The sequence below is a fragment of the Suillus plorans genome (genome assembly GCF_016647745.1).
Source record: "Suillus plorans strain S12 chromosome Unknown HD556scaffold_15, whole genome shotgun sequence".
Taxonomy (NCBI): Eukaryota; Fungi; Basidiomycota; class Agaricomycetes; order Boletales; family Suillaceae; genus Suillus; species Suillus plorans.
This window is the reverse complement of record NW_024537399.1, coordinates 564734-579178: the sequence shown is the minus strand read 5'-3', so window position 1 is coordinate 579178 and position 14445 is coordinate 564734. Positions and strand designations below refer to the sequence as shown.

The 14445-nt window shown below is 47.7% G+C and overlaps 4 protein-coding genes across 4 annotated transcripts; 2 read left to right on the top strand and 2 right to left on the bottom strand.

The window, feature by feature from the left end:
* Positions 1-60: 60 nt before the first annotated feature.
* On the top strand, positions 61-3640 carry HD556DRAFT_1355450 (DUF663-domain-containing protein). Its single transcript, XM_041302463.1, has 5 exons — positions 61-191; positions 242-601; positions 657-1281; positions 1333-2958; positions 3008-3640. The coding sequence occupies exons 1-5, from the start codon at positions 93-95 to the stop codon at positions 3568-3570; spliced, it is 3273 nt and encodes a 1090-aa protein (XP_041162805.1). The 5' UTR covers positions 61-92; the 3' UTR covers positions 3571-3640.
* A 124-nt stretch (positions 3641-3764) lies between these two features.
* Positions 3765-11217, top strand: HD556DRAFT_1464651 (uncharacterized protein; the record flags this gene model as incomplete). The annotated part of the gene is made up of 29 exons (XM_041308328.1): positions 3765-3921; positions 3974-4208; positions 4263-5140; positions 5190-5821; positions 5899-6312; positions 6360-6460; positions 6516-6708; positions 6755-6831; positions 6881-7028; positions 7077-7241; positions 7293-7397; positions 7445-7620; positions 7671-7863; positions 7911-8057; positions 8105-8548; positions 8601-8711; positions 8759-8908; positions 8958-9051; positions 9100-9240; positions 9291-9322; positions 9379-9472; positions 9522-9686; positions 9733-9811; positions 9859-9994; positions 10045-10222; positions 10269-10408; positions 10455-10834; positions 10890-11040; positions 11090-11217. The coding sequence occupies 29 exons, from the start codon at positions 3765-3767 to the stop codon at positions 11147-11149; spliced, it is 5976 nt and encodes a 1991-aa protein (XP_041162804.1). The 3' UTR covers positions 11150-11217.
* On the bottom strand, positions 11095-12568 carry HD556DRAFT_244886 (CRAL/TRIO domain-containing protein). Its single transcript, XM_041309999.1, has 5 exons — positions 12269-12568; positions 12032-12203; positions 11875-11972; positions 11573-11822; positions 11095-11518 (listed from the first exon to the last, which is right to left on the bottom strand). Exons 1-5 carry the CDS (start codon positions 12451-12453, stop codon positions 11285-11287), a joined length of 939 nt encoding a protein of 312 aa, XP_041162803.1. The 5' UTR covers positions 12454-12568; the 3' UTR covers positions 11095-11284.
* Positions 12569-12575: 7 nt separating this feature from the next.
* On the bottom strand, positions 12576-14353 carry HD556DRAFT_1355429 (uncharacterized protein). The gene is made up of 6 exons (XM_041302462.1): positions 14232-14353; positions 14042-14169; positions 13856-13975; positions 13690-13798; positions 13098-13634; positions 12576-13048 (listed from the first exon to the last, which is right to left on the bottom strand). Exons 1-6 carry the CDS (start codon positions 14265-14267, stop codon positions 12803-12805), a joined length of 1176 nt encoding a protein of 391 aa, XP_041162802.1. The 5' UTR covers positions 14268-14353; the 3' UTR covers positions 12576-12802.
* Positions 14354-14445: the final 92 nt, after the last annotated feature.

Sequence of the window (14445 nt, the reverse complement as noted above, 5' to 3'; positions counted from 1 at the left end):
GAATCCACACAAAAAAACAACACGACGCGCCAGTCACGTGAGCGAGCATAACTCCCGGCTTGATGGTCTGCCACAGTTTTTAGTAGTACCTGATGGAAACACAAACCCATAAACCTCACCGTCCAGCCCAGTCTGGCTCAAAAGCTGAAAAGAAAGGCAAGGGAAAACAAAAAACGGGGTTCAATGAAAAGGTGCTATCTGCGAACCGCTCTCTAGCATTTCCTTGTTAACATTCTCTCAGGCATTTGCACCAAAATCCGGGCGACGTGCCGATCGCCAGGCCCGGAGAAACGTCGAGCGTGATGAAGCTCGTCTTCATGTCCCTCTCGTAAACAGAACGCCTGATGATGAACCCCCACCAGTCATCATCGCAATCGTTGGGCCTCCAGGCGTAGGCAAGACCACTCTGCTCAAAAGCCTCGTCAGAAGATACGCAAAGCAGACATTGTCCGAAGCCAAGGGTCCGATCACTGTGGTTGCTGGAAAGAAAAGGAGACTCACATTTATCGAGTGTAATAGCGACCTCAATTCTATGATCGACATCGGTAAGGTCGCCGACCTCGTTCTCCTCATGATTGATGGCTCTTACGGCTTTGAAATGGTGCGCTTGTTCATGCCGAAAATTTCATATCATAAATATCTTTGATCGATGACAGGAAACGTTTGAATTCCTCAACATCCTCCAGGCTCATGGTTTTCCAAAAGTCATCGGCATCCTTACTCATCTCGACCTCATCAAAAAACAAGCCACCCTCAGGGCTACCAAAAAACTACTCAAAAGACGCTTCTGGAATGAGATATATCAAGGCGCGAAACTTTTCTATCTCTCTGGTGTTCTCAACGGTCGTTATCCCGATACCGAGATCCTTAATCTTTCCCGTTTCATCAGCGTCATGAAGTTTCGACCCCTTGTCTTTAGGAATACTCACCCATACCTTCTTGTGGACAGGATAGAAGACTTGACGCCGCGCGAGGAAATAAGAATCTCGAAAGGTCGGTGCGATCGCACTGTGACCCTATATGGTTACTTGCGAGGGACAAATTTGCGGCAAAGCACCAAGGTGCACATCCCTGGTGTAGGCGATATGGATATAAAAACAGTGACAAAGCTCGGCGACCCATGTCCCTTGCCAGATGCGGATTCTGAGAAACGAAGAAAGTTGAGCGAAAAGAAGAAACTTCTTGTGCATGCACCCATGAGCGATGTTGGTGGTGTTATGTACGACAAGGACGCTGTGTGGATTAATGTCCCTGGTAACTTCACAAGAGGAGCCACCGATGGTGAGCAGAATTGACGTTGCTTGATTGCATGTTATTGACTCTTGTGAGCAGTTCCTCATGGCGAGGGTGAGCGAATGGTCATTGACCTACAAGACGTCGATGAGACACTTGAAGAGACAGTGGCCCGGAGCAACATCCGCCTTTTTGGTTCTTCGTCAAATCCACTGACTATTGATACCCGACATCATAATAGAGAAAACAGCTACGACGACGACGATGCCGAGGAGGACGACGATGCTTCACAGGGCGACAGTGAGTTTGAGGAGGAAGAAGAGGTATTCTCGGAAGACGAGCAGGACGATGAAGGGAGTGGCGAAGAGGACGAGCAGTTCCGCACCGGCTCTTCAAATACAGGCCGTCACGCAGCACGCACCATCGTGCGCTCTACACATGGTTTTTCCAGCAAGGAAAAGGAAGAAGGAGATGTTGCTTTTGCTGACTCTGACTCCGAACTTGGGTTGTCCGATGATGAAGGCCGTGGCAGAGCAGGTGAAGTCATGTATGCTGACGATGAAAAGGAGATTTTGAGCGATGACGAGGAAGAGTTTGATGAAGACAACGAGGATAATGTGCCAGCGTGGAAATCCGGACTGGCTGCGAAAGCAAGCGCTGCATTCGAGGAGCTCAACCGTCGGAAGCGGCGTAAAGACTGGGTTGCGATGATTTATTCCAGTTCGCTTAGTCCAGAACAGATTGCCAATGGCGCCGACAAACCTGGGGTCAAACCGGACGAAATAGATGATGACTTCTTCCGGGTGAACGGCTCCGGTGCTACGAACCAAGATGATCTGGACATGACGAAAGAGGCGCTGTCTCTTGGTGCGCTGAGGGAGTGGGAAGATGAGGGAGTTTTGGATTCTCTAAGGACGCTATTTATCACAGGAGATCATGACGGTGGCGAGGCAGACCAGGAAATGAAGGCCCACGAAAACCCAGAAGGCGCTGACCTCGTCGACCTGGAATCCAGGAAAGCCCAACCTGCTCCCACTGAATTCGAGGGCATTGATGCCGAGACTCGTGCCCTTATCGAGGGTTATCGGCCTGGAACATATGTGCGCATAGAACTTGCTTCAGTCGCTTGCGAATTCATCGAACACTTCGACCCATGCTACCCTATCATCGTCGGTGGACTACTGGCTGCAGAGGAGCGTATGGGATACCTCCAAGTTCGCATTAAGCGCCACCGCTGGTTTGCACGTACATTGAAGACGAATGACCCGCTTATCTTTTCCCTCGGCTGGAGGCGCTTCCAGAGTGTCCCCATATATTCACTCGACGACCATTCGATCAGGATGCGCATGTTGAAATATACGCCAGAGCACATGCATTGCTATGCGTCGTTCTATGGCCCAGTTGCGCTCCCAAACACAGGTTTTTGTGCATTTAACGCGCTCTCAGGGGAGACTGTTGCATTCAGAGTAAGCGCGACTGGTGTGGTCCTGGACATTGACCGGTCAACAAAAATCGTGAAGAAGCTGAAGCTTACGGGTGTGCCGTTCAAGATTTTCAAGAATACAGCATTCATCAGGGACATGTTCACTAGCGCTCTGGAGGTGGCGAAGTTCGAAGGTGCGAGCATCCGGACGGTATCTGGCATCAGAGGTCAGGTAAAGAAAGCGCTGAACAAGCCGGAGGGTGCCTTCCGTGCCACATTTGAAGACAAAGTGCTGATGAGCGGTAAGTCGCCTCCGACGTGGATTGGATTCACTCTGAATTACGAGCCCAGATATCATTTTTCTAAGAGCGTGGTATTCAATCCAACCTCGCAAATTCTACAACCCTGTCACATCTCTCCTTCTGTCCGACAAGTCACGCTGGTCTGGCATGCGCTTAACAGGTCAAATTAGACGAGATGAAGGGCTGAAAACTCCACTGGCTGTCAACTCCACCTACAAACCGATAGAACGCCCCGCCCGACGATTCAACACGCTTAAAGTCCCGAAGAAGCTACAAGCTGCTCTTCCATACGCCTCAAAACCCAAACTTATGAAGCCTCAGAGCAAGCAGACCTACATGCAAAAGCGTGCTGTCGTACTAGAGCCTGAGGAGAAGAAAGCAATCGCACTACTTCAACAGATTCGAGCGCTGCGCAAGGATCAAATAGCACGGCGTCGTGAAAAGCAACAAGTGCGCAAGGAGACACATCGCAAGAAGATTCAAAAGGACGAGGCTAAAGATGCAGAAAAGGAGAGGGAGAAAAAGAAGGTGTATATGAGAGCTGCAGGGATGAAGAGTAAGAGGGAAGCCGATGTTGAGGAAGGAAGATCAAGGAAACGGAGGAAGACTTGAGTCCAAGTGACATGATGCACAGCCTATGTATTAGTTATTGTGGTAATTCTAATATTTGAGAGAGGCGCTGTGACAGTGACCGAAAACACGTCACGCGCGAAGTCACTCGTCAGTCTTCCGGAACTGGCCCAGTGACTATTAGAGCACGAGGCTCTGCTCCTGTTCGCGGCTGTCTTTTAATCAGCTCGTTCATCATGAACAGCCATCATTGGCAGCAGAAAGCTGGCCACGACGCCCGCAGCCAGCTCTCGCCAGATCCTGTAACACATGGCCATGCTCCCAACTCGACCTACGAAGCTCACAGGCTCTTTGCCGCATACCCAACGGCTTCTGCGACACCTTCCACGCACGGTTAGATTTTTATACGTTTTGACACGTCAAACGCGTCTAACAATTCATCTAGCGGGAAGACACATGAATCATTTATCTGTGTCCGCACCTAACCCCACCTACTTGCAACGGACCTATCTCGAATATAACTCTGGGTCGCAATACCAGCCAGCTCCGGCGCCTTCCCCGCTTTCAGAATACTCTCATGAGCTCTCCTATCTTTCAACTACGTCGATGCCCACAGGTGATTCACGTTACTGGCACAATACAAGGGACGACTCCGTGAGGCTACTGTCCGAAGGCGGCTCGTACGTCAAACTGTTGCAATCAGCTTAACTCAATATTAACATCTCTAGACACAGATTCGCTTCTTCTCAGTTTGCATCTCCATGGCTACAATCCCAACCTCAATCAACGTATCATCCTCTTCCGTTTGCTCAGTCATTGATTCAACGCATGAATCCTCCTGCTGCATACCCTACCCCACCTCCGCCTGGCATTCGAAGCACTTCATCTTCTCTCGCATTCGCATTAGGACATCCGCTAACGTATCCTAACCAACCCAAGCCACCCACCGAACCCGTTCATCGGCGTAAAGAGCCTGTTGCAGCATTTAACCATTTCATTGCTCAGAAGAATCGAGACATCGAGATGAAACAAGCTGAACGTGACATCAAGGAAGACGAACTGCAAAATTCTACCCAAACTCCATCTCAGCCTGTGGCCCTTCGGTCTGTGCAATCGCAATCCAACACCCATTTAATCGTACAGTCAGCTCCTCGATCCCCCCAGATTCACGTTCCCCCGAGTACCCCTACATCCACACAGTTGACTCCGCGCTCTACTGCTCACCTTCCCGTCCCATTGGCACCCGCAGAAAACAGCGTGACTCCTCAGAAGCGAAAATATACTGGTGAAGACAAAGGTTCTCCGCTGAAGCGTGTACACACTGTACCGTCCGAATGTCAGGAAGAGTTGAATATTCAGTTTCACTCCTTACAAACTAGTACACCCTCATCGAGAACTACACCGCGACAGGTAATGGCGTATGTAGAGGTACCTCCTTTACCAAGCGCATGGAGGACTCCTTCCAAGAAGCGGCCTCTGTCAACGTCCATGTCAACCCCTGCATATAATTTTGATGCATCGGGGTCTGAAGAGGATGATGTCCGGTACAAGTTTGATATCCATGCTAGTGTAAAGTTGTCTGCACGTCGTACAGGTGATAGAGATGAACGAGGTAGGAAATCTTTCATTGATGTTTTATCAACCATTCATCTTCCCTTCAGCACCTCTCGAAAAACTCTCCGCGCTCATTGAGGACATATTCGAAGCTGAAGACTCGTTGGCCGTGGACATCGATGTATCAGAGCTTCCGAAAGACTTTTTTTCTGCACTCACCACAGATTGCTCACACCCCCACTTGCAAGCCAATGTGATCAAGAAACTGACGAAACATCTCAGTCAGCTCGCTCGACCTACAAAACGATCTAGACGGTCTGCTCGCGATAGCATAGACGCCCCGAGAGCGAGGAAGGCGCTAGGCGACATCGACAACACTATCCTTGCAAGACTACTAAAAATTCTGGAGCGCAGCATCAAAGCTGGGGAAGCTCTTGATCCCTTGTGTGCCTCTGCATATGTCCCTCATGCAGATAAAAATGCATCGCCACGAAAACCGAAGAAGAGTCCAAAAGCGCAAAGAGTAGTCCAACAAGATCGGGATGCCACAGGCTCTGCCTTACTGAATATTCCAGAGGAAGATACACACGAGTTGGAAGTAGACAGTACTGACATGCCTCGAGAGCTGACAGAAGCGCATCTTCACGATTTGTCAAAACAGCTAGAAGTTGCGCGCGATAGTATCCTCGCCGTGGAATGTTGCGTTGCGTTATTAAGCGGAGAAGGCCTGACTAAACAGGTTTGCCTTTCTGGTCAATTTTCAAGGTTGATCTAACTTCTTGGCAATTTCCCCCTGCTGTCAATTTCATGATACAGCTTTACTCCGAGGAGCTCATAACTGCTTGTTTGAGTACAGTCAAGAACCAGCTAACGATGATTCTATTCCCATTTGTCGAGGCTGCAAGCGTCGGTGGATCGTCGTCACCACAACTCCAATGCATTCACAGCAACACTCATACACACTCTGGTGATCTTCGACGATTGCTCAGCGAACTTTTCCAGGCAGTCTCGGCTGTACTTCCGCGCATCAATGTGTTGTTCTCCAGTGAAAACATTGTGATGTCAGACGCAATTATCATTCAGACTGTGTATATCGCAATCGGGCCGTTCTTTGTAGTGGAATCAGGCGAAGGAGATGTCAAGAGCAAGAAAGATAATGTTGTATTGAATACACTTGGCAATAGCGCTATGAGAGGTCTTCGGTTGGACGCACTCTCAGTCATTCGAAGTGTACGCTGGTCTTTCGTGTTTCAAACCACCACTCATTATTCGTCTAGATCTTTGCCAATCACGAAGAGCAGCGATCATGGATCATAGAAGAAATTTTGTCGTCACTCATCAAGCTTTCTAACAGTCATAAGAAGGCTGGGCAGTTCCGGTCAGTGAAAACTTACAGATGTTGAGTGCGAGCAACGTTGACATATCATGTTCAGCTTACGCGATGGTCGCTCCATTCGAACAGTCTCTGCACTACTATTTCAGCTCGTACAAACGTCTGCCCACGATGTCCGTGTTGCAGCGCGCAAGATTGCCAAACGTCGCCAGAGTCGCCAAGCTCTTCGTCGACAGGACAGCGTGACCAATGAGAAGTCGGCTGAACCTTTGATGGATGAATTGGATGCGGAGGTCAGTGCTAATGTTAGCAGTATCTCATACCTAACCGCCCGTGTAGGAGATACAGCTTTATATTACGGGGTTGGAGTCCGCAATGAATGCTGCAAAAACGATAGTCGTGTATTTGACACAGAGGTGAGTAAAATATTGTTGACTTCAGTGTTTGATAACACCATGTCGCTAGATCTGGAAAAGGGAAATTGACCAAAAATTCCAACGAGGCCGAATACCGAACAATTTTTGACAACCTTATTTCCGACCTTCTTGTCGTCCTGTATTGGCCAGAATGGCCAGCTGCAAGTTTCTTACTCAGCATTGTCTGTAAATTCATGGTGAGTCTTGCACCCTTGACTGTGAAACTCTTTTAAATGCTGTCACAGGTTTCTTCTCTAGATGACGTGAAAACGAGCACTCAAACGGACACAAACGCCGCAAAAAGCATTGCGCTCGATCATCTTGGTGTCATCGCGGCACGGATACGTTCAAGCTCTTTGAAGGTAAAAGTACACGACCATGACAAGCACGGTCTCCACTCTCTTGATGAGGTCTGTATTTAATCTGAGTCTTATCAACAACAATATCCTTATATCTTGCAGGTCATCTCTTCCGGCGATGTCAAACACTTGGACATGCTCATATCTCGACACCAATCAATATTTTCCCATCTTTATAAAAGAGCTTCTGAAGATCAAGCGTATGACGTGAGTGACTTCAGATACATAGTTACATTCCTCCTGACATGCAAAAGAGTGCAAATGATCTGACGGCGGCTACTTGGGGTCAAGAATTAGCAGTTGCACTCAAGCAACTTAGCAGTTCAGCGCAAGAGGATGATGAGGGTCTACAGTCAAAGCTTTACGCTAAGCTCAAGTCTGCCCTTAGGGACGTTTGGAAGGATATGTCGAATGATGTTTTTGATGTCGGGTAAGCTTCTAAACCACCTCTGAATCGCTCGAGTTGACACACTCTGGCAGCTCGCAGGAGGAAATAAATAAGGTTGATCGTTACGCTGAAGAGATTGGGACTATTCAGACGTTACGAAATTCCTTCGGGCCAATTCTTAATGTCGTCCTGCTTGCACTTGATGCACCCGCTGTTTTCATGCGTACAAAAGCATTACGAGCACTTGGACAAATTGTAAACAGTGACTCCAGCATCTTAGCAGCAGTGCGTGAACATGTTCATCGACTCAGCACTTACTGACACGCCACAAGCCAAATGTCCGTCGGGCGATCGAAAGTCATTTGCTTGATAGTTCCCCAGCTGTGCGCGACGCCGCTGTAGAACTAATTGGGAAGTATATGATAGAGTCGCCGGAGGTTGTTGGGGATTATTACACAAAAATTGCCGACCGTATCGCAGTAAGAATATTCTATCGCTCAGAAGCTCATTTAGCTGACTCTTGCAGGATACGGGACTCGGAGTTCGGAAACGTGTGATCAAACTCCTCAAACAATGTTACGCTGGCACAGAGGATCTTTCTCGACGCATAGATATCGCGACAAAGTTAGTCCTTCGCATGCTGGATGAGGATGATACAGTAAAGGATTTGGCCATCAAGACGGTTGAGGAATTATGGTTCCAGGCTGCATCACAGAGTGGAGTCCCTAAAACCCGTTCAGTGCTGTCATCTGGTCTTGGCCAAGACAAGGGGCCACTTCTCTCCAAGGTCTCAGTCATCATGGGCGTATCAGCCAACTTTAAGGACCGACAATCACCGCTGGAGGATATGCTACATAAAGTAATATCCAGCCAAGAAGCCGCTGGCGCATCGTATTTGCGAGGAAATTACTCTGAAATCTGCGAAGTCCTCATTGATGGGCTGGTAGATGCCTCGGACTTGCCAGGATTCGTACGTGCACGTGGCTCATTGTATCGATGTTGTTGACACATTCTTTTGGCAGACCGTGCACAACTGCGTCAGGACCATATATCTATTCACTACAGCATACCCCTCTGTCCTCTCAGGAGCAAACGCGTCTACTTTGCTCCCGTATCTCAAGAACCCCTCCTCGGTAAGAATCCACCATCCTAAACATACAAAAATCTCAATGCGCATTAGTCCGAAGAGCTTGCTGTTTCCGATTATTTACTCAAGATTTTCCGTATATCGATACCCCACATGCCCAAGACTGCAGTAAAGTTTGGTCAGGAACTACAGCTTGTGTTGCAACCGATGATTGTTAAACCATCCCACATCGGCGGAGTCGTGGTGAGTTACCTGGTCATCGGTGTTGATTATTTACCCAGTCATACCATAGAGTCTGCAAGAAAGTGTAGCTTGCATGTGCGGAGCAGTACAGCATCTCACGCATGATTTCAATCGTCTGGTCGCTCTAGTCAAGTCATGCAATGGTACGAAGACTTTGTTTTGGACAGATTCACACTCACGTTATGCTCTAGCTCGATTGCAACAGGCCATCGCTCGCCCATCCTCTTACCAAATGACAGCGGTTGAAAACAGGACATTATCCATTCTGATATTTATTGTCGCCTTACTCGGTGAACATTGCGATTTTGACCGCCTCCGTGATGATTATCCAGGTAAGCTGCCACAAATGTCCACAAATTCAGTAGTTTGACATCGATTCAAGACTTCGTTTCAGAATTGAACTCTGTGTCTCCCGTACCGTCTTTTAGTTTTATTATCTGACTTATCGAACTCATCGTCATTTCTTCTAGGGACCTGTCGTAGAGCACATTTACAAGAGTTTACTGGAGTTATATGAGAAGTACAATGACGTTGGTCTAAAGGGACGCATCCTTCAGTGTCTCGGTAAGCCTCATCGCTATATCTGGTTCGTGGCCTTCTCACCTTCATGAAGGCTTCTTGTTCCGCGCACAACCATCATTAATGACGCTGGGGCGGTCCGCTTCCATCATGGATGATATTTTTCACTCCTCTGATCTTGAAAGCCGCGGGCGACTTTTACGGATCATGCACGACTTCTTAGTGTCCGAATCTATGAAGCACCATGAGGAGCAGAAAGGTTGGGGTCGTATTTTGTGCCCTTGCACTATACTTATTTTCCGCAGGAGGCACCAAAGCCAAGCAAGGCGGGGTAGTAGATATGGCGGAATTGGTAGGGAACACAGATGGTTTTGCTGACTCCGGGTAGATCAAACAATCGTTCTCGCAAGGATCTACTAATAAAGATACAGTGTCAGCTCAGCCGTTGTTCAACGATACATATCTTCAATCTTGGACGCAGCCCTGTCTCAAAACTCTCAAATCCAGAATGTTGCTGTTGACATTCTCAGCTTCACCATCAAACAGGGTCTCGCTCATCCGTTGCAAGTACGTGCTTTAGTCTTCTTACGATTGTTCATTGACCGCAGTTTCGGTAGTCCTTCCCTGTCATTGTTGCATTGGAAACTTGTCCAAATAACGCCATCAGCTCACGGGCTAATGCACTCCACGCAATACTCTGGAGCAAACACGCGTCTTTGTTGAATGCTCGATACATCATTAGTGCAAGACAGTCGTTCGACTACCAGAAAAAGATCTCCACAGATGCCGTCAAAGGTTTGAACTCACTATTTGTTGTAACGTGTCCTGAACGTTAGTGTAGGTTATCGATTGCAAGTAGAACCAGCGGCATTGCTTCAGAGGTGGTATTCTCTCGTGCGGGAGAAAAGAGCCTCTCGTCAAGACTTCCTGAGAGCTCTCCTAAAATCTTTTGATATCAACCCTTCTTTGAAATCATCACAGGTAATGTATTACCTTGTACCGTTTCATAATGCTCACGGGAAACTAGGATGACGTTGACTTCGCAAGATACATGGCAGAGAATTTTGCCTCTCTTGACTACAGAACACAGGAGGAAGTCATCACTGTTATTAAACACTTGACTTCCGTATTATCGACCGCTGGCATGCAAGTGATCGACCTTCTATCGCCTTCTCATCTCCTAGCGCAGCTGCATGATACTCGACCTCTCCATAATGCACCTCACCAGCCACCAATGTCTGACTTTCTTACGCGTTCAATTGATCAGGAAACCCCAAATGCTCCATTTTCCTCTGCCCCATCTGAAATGTCCCACGTCGACGTTGCTATCATGAGAAGCTCAATAACTATCGGGATTGCCATGCTTCTTAAAGCCCATCTCAAGTCTCTTTACGGGCTTTCAGAAGAGTGGGTCTTTTGTACAGAGATCCATCCATTCTACTAATCTTTCTTTTCCTCTCAGGAAATGTTCTAAATTTGTGCTCGGCAAGAAGAGCGCTATCGGTGATAAACCTGCTATCAGACGTCACCAACTTCCAATTACGTGGACCCGCCTCCCTTATGCCACTACTTCTCTCGTTCACGAGCACGACCTGACGGTTCACAGGCAGACGGTGAGTCTTCTTCCACTTTACTCCTTATAAGGCTGACGGTTATCTCTAGTTTATTGAAGTTTGGAATGAGGATGGTGTCACTGCGGAACCGGAAGATGACGATGCATAGATGTGTTTTTACTGCTCGTAGCCGCTCATTATCGACTTATTTTACATAAATATCATCGTACACATTCCCAATTGTAATGTAACATAGCAATGTCACGAGATGACTTATAATTCATAGATGTATTCTGGCGAAGAACTAACCTAAGATTTTCACCGTGGAACCGTCTACAAAAAGTACAGGACCCTTGGGCATCTCACCAATAGCTTTTTTAATAGCATCATCCAGGTCTGGGTCATCTTCAAACTTCCATGGCAGTTGTCCACCATACGACTGTGGAATATCCCTCTCATCGATCAGCAATCTCAAAGTAGGACCCGGATCTTTGCCCAAGATGTGGATTTTGTTGCGAGTGCCTTCGTCGAACCAGGTCTGTGGAAGAAGGTCAGCATTGAAAGAACACAAACATACATACTTGTGAAAGACCTTGATCCAGTTCCATATTGTAGGAAAGAAAGATGGCGAGTTCACAATAGCGATTGTACTGAGGGTCTCTGGATAATTCGCCGTAGCCATCGTAGAGGCCACCTGAAGATGGCTTCGTAGAGACCACATGGCAGATAAGGATACCTGCTCCAAATCAATTATAGTAGTCACCGATGATACTGGTGTTGGTGCAGCGAGATGAGAGCATAACGGCAGTACAAAGCGCGTCATCGCCTCGTAAAGTACAACACTACAGCTGCCGCTTCAGCTAACGATGTGTGGTAATTTGAATACGTACTGACATTCGCTGGTATCGGCGGTCTGAAGGCACAGACTCGAGTTCCTTCCGCAGCGGCGCATCTAAGGAAGCAAGACGGTATACATAGACCGGCAGGCCAGCCTGTGGACCAAATGATGTTATCGTTGGATTGCCGATGACCGAAGTAAATTCCATCTGACCTTGTCGCGACGACCTGTCCATCGAGGGTAGAACCTCCTGGCTGATTCCATCTCGTTAGCCTCAAAGGTACGAAATAGCTCGTCAACGTTATGTTGTTTGCGCCACGCTTCTGTGTCAGAAAACTGCTTTTGTGCTTTGTCTACGTCATACCGCCGGGCTCGTAGGAAACGCCTGCCGAGACAACGTAAGCCTGAATCGAACTCAATGACACAGCGTATTCAAAGACTGGAACGTACAGTAAAGTTATGTCATCGTGAGATGCAGCTGTGTCATTGGAGGCAGGCTGGTACAATCCTGCGTTTCGGAGCTTTGCCTTGAACGCCTCAAGTGATTGTGCTCGATCGTCGCTCACAGGTGTTGATATTATAGCTGCTGGTGGCACAGATTCCTCGGGGGTCCCATTTGGAAGTGTATCTGGCATATCGTGCCCTATCAAAGCTGGAATGACAGTCGAAGATGAACTTGAAGAACTTCGGGCTGACAAGTTGAAGTTGCAACGGGCTGTTCAACTTACTAACGAAATCCGATCGATGACGCAGAGTTGCTGAAAGGGGATACCATTACTAAGTCCGTTTAATTAAGGACATTTGTTTATATGCCTTGCCCACTAAGTAGTCCATAGAACACTGAACCCAGTGCCCTATGATATACATACTCGAGCTTGGTCAAGTACTAGTTTCTCAGCACTATCACAAAGCCACGTTGGAATAATACCTACATGTATGCCAGTGCATCGACGCTGTGACTATTAATTTTGCGCAACAATTAGGTTATATATCAAGCTTTCCACATGTCTCCCAAAGCCCCTTTAAGAGTATTTTCTCCTTCTTGTTCATGAATAGCATAATCGTGCCAAACCGCTGGACTTTTGATAACGACACCAAGTATTCACGCACATCACTAGGAGCCGCGATTTGTAGATCTATGACTCGTGCAAAATGTTGAAGTATTGATGAAAGCAAAACTGGTTCCAGCGATGCCTGGAACATCTTAGGAAGGGACAATGGTGGTATTCTCTGAACAATTCAGGTTAGAAACGTGGTGCGCAGAGATCAAATTACATACAGAGAGGATGTTCCAACGATCCTCGTCTTTCATACGAGACTCCCACATCTTCGTGAAGTTAAAAAGAGTCATAGGAGCTTGTGAGACAGTGTTGACCAAGGCTGGAAGCGAGGTTGTTACTGGAGCCGCGCCGGACAATTTATCATCCCTAGCAAACACTGTGTGGTTGCCAGATGGTCGAAATACCCCCCCACCGATGCGTGATGGCTTTGCAGTGTCCCGTAACTGCTTTGCGTCTTTGAAACTTTCTGTGTTTGCTGAAGTAATTTGCTTCGGTAGAGGTGACATAGTGCTCTGATCTGGTTTGATGCTTGATGAACTGGGTTCATTACTCCGAGGTAACGCTCGGGAAGAAATCGGCTGTAGCAACCCATGATCTCCGAGACCTTGAAGCTGCTCTTCAGCATCTTCTACTGCTATCTCTGCACCATGATGATGCGACACTCTAGACGCTTCCTCGACGATCTCTATTGGAACGCGCCTCCGCTTTATCGCTGAGGTAGCCCCTGACGGTACAGTTATTGGGCGAGGGGTATTCTGTGGGTCAGAGGTTGCTTCAACAATCACGGCTTGTAATATTTGCAGTACTCACTGCACTGTCATGCTTTTGCTTTTGCTGTTGAATTGATTTCTCGACTTCTGAAAGCTCCTGCTTCACGGACTGATTTGAGGGTTCCAATTCGGATGCCCCCACGAAATCTATGAGACGAATGTTGAAATTCTTTATTATTTCTGCGTGGAAGATATTGTACTCCCCTGCACGGGCTTGATCCAAACAACCAAGAGCCATTCGAGCCTGACCTCTCCGAAATAGAGCTTTTACATTGTTAGGGCTCAGCTTCAAAACGGTCGTACAATCTCGTTCTGCATCCTCATTCCTATAAACCCACAGGTTGGTTAATTGGTGGCAGACTTATGAGTGATATATAACAAAATGAACGTACTTGCCTAGTTTCAAGTACGCTGCTGCGCGGTTGAGAGGAAATGTCGGGTCATCGGCATTCGCAAGAATTGCGGACGTATAATGGCCGATCGCAGCTGGGTAATCGCCCGTCTTGAAGGCTGCATTGCCCTGTAGAGCGGAAGCCGTAAGAGGATAACGCCTGAAACGAGCAATGTTGACGACAAACTTACCTGATCTTTCGCTATTTTGGCTCTATCTGATGCCATAGGATTTGGCGTCAAAGGTGCTGCTGGCAGTGAAGATTCCGGTAAAAAGCCGTGGTAAGTCAGCTAACGTAAAGCTAAGAGTAATGATATAAGTACAAATCGAGTCAGAATGTGATATCCCTCATAGTCCCCAGTGTACGGCGCGGCCACGCGATCAGCGCCAGCCCGAATATTGAAG

What these genes read in the sequence shown, in the direction of transcription:
- HD556DRAFT_1355450 (XM_041302463.1), top strand. Translation starts at nt 93, where the DNA reads ATGGAAACACAAACCCATAAACCTCACCGTCCAGCCCAGTCTGGCTCA. An exon ending in GCTCTTACGGCTTTGAAATG is followed by an intron (nt 602 to 656) that starts GTGCGCTTGTTC and finishes GATCGATGACAG; the next exon opens with GAAACGTTTGAATTCCTCAA. An exon ending in CACAAGAGGAGCCACCGATG is followed by an intron (nt 1,282 to 1,332) that starts GTGAGCAGAATT and finishes TCTTGTGAGCAG; the next exon opens with TTCCTCATGGCGAGGGTGAG.
- HD556DRAFT_244886 (XM_041309999.1), bottom strand. Translation starts at nt 12,453, where the DNA reads ATGCCAGATACACTTCCAAATGGGACCCCCGAGGAATCTGTGCCACCA. An exon ending in GGACAGGTCGTCGCGACAAG is followed by an intron (nt 11,973 to 12,031) that starts GTCAGATGGAAT and finishes TTTGGTCCACAG; the next exon opens with GCTGGCCTGCCGGTCTATGT. An exon ending in CAATATGGAACTGGATCAAG is followed by an intron (nt 11,519 to 11,572) that starts GTCTTTCACAAG and finishes CTTCTTCCACAG; the next exon opens with ACCTGGTTCGACGAAGGCAC.
- HD556DRAFT_1355429 (XM_041302462.1), bottom strand. Translation starts at nt 14,267, where the DNA reads ATGGCATCAGATAGAGCCAAAATAGCGAAAGATCAG. An exon ending in CCAAAATAGCGAAAGATCAG is followed by an intron (nt 14,170 to 14,231) that starts GTAAGTTTGTCG and finishes TCCGCTCTACAG; the next exon opens with GGCAATGCAGCCTTCAAGAC. An exon ending in ATCGTTGGAACATCCTCTCT is followed by an intron (nt 13,049 to 13,097) that starts GTATGTAATTTG and finishes TGAATTGTTCAG; the next exon opens with AGAATACCACCATTGTCCCT.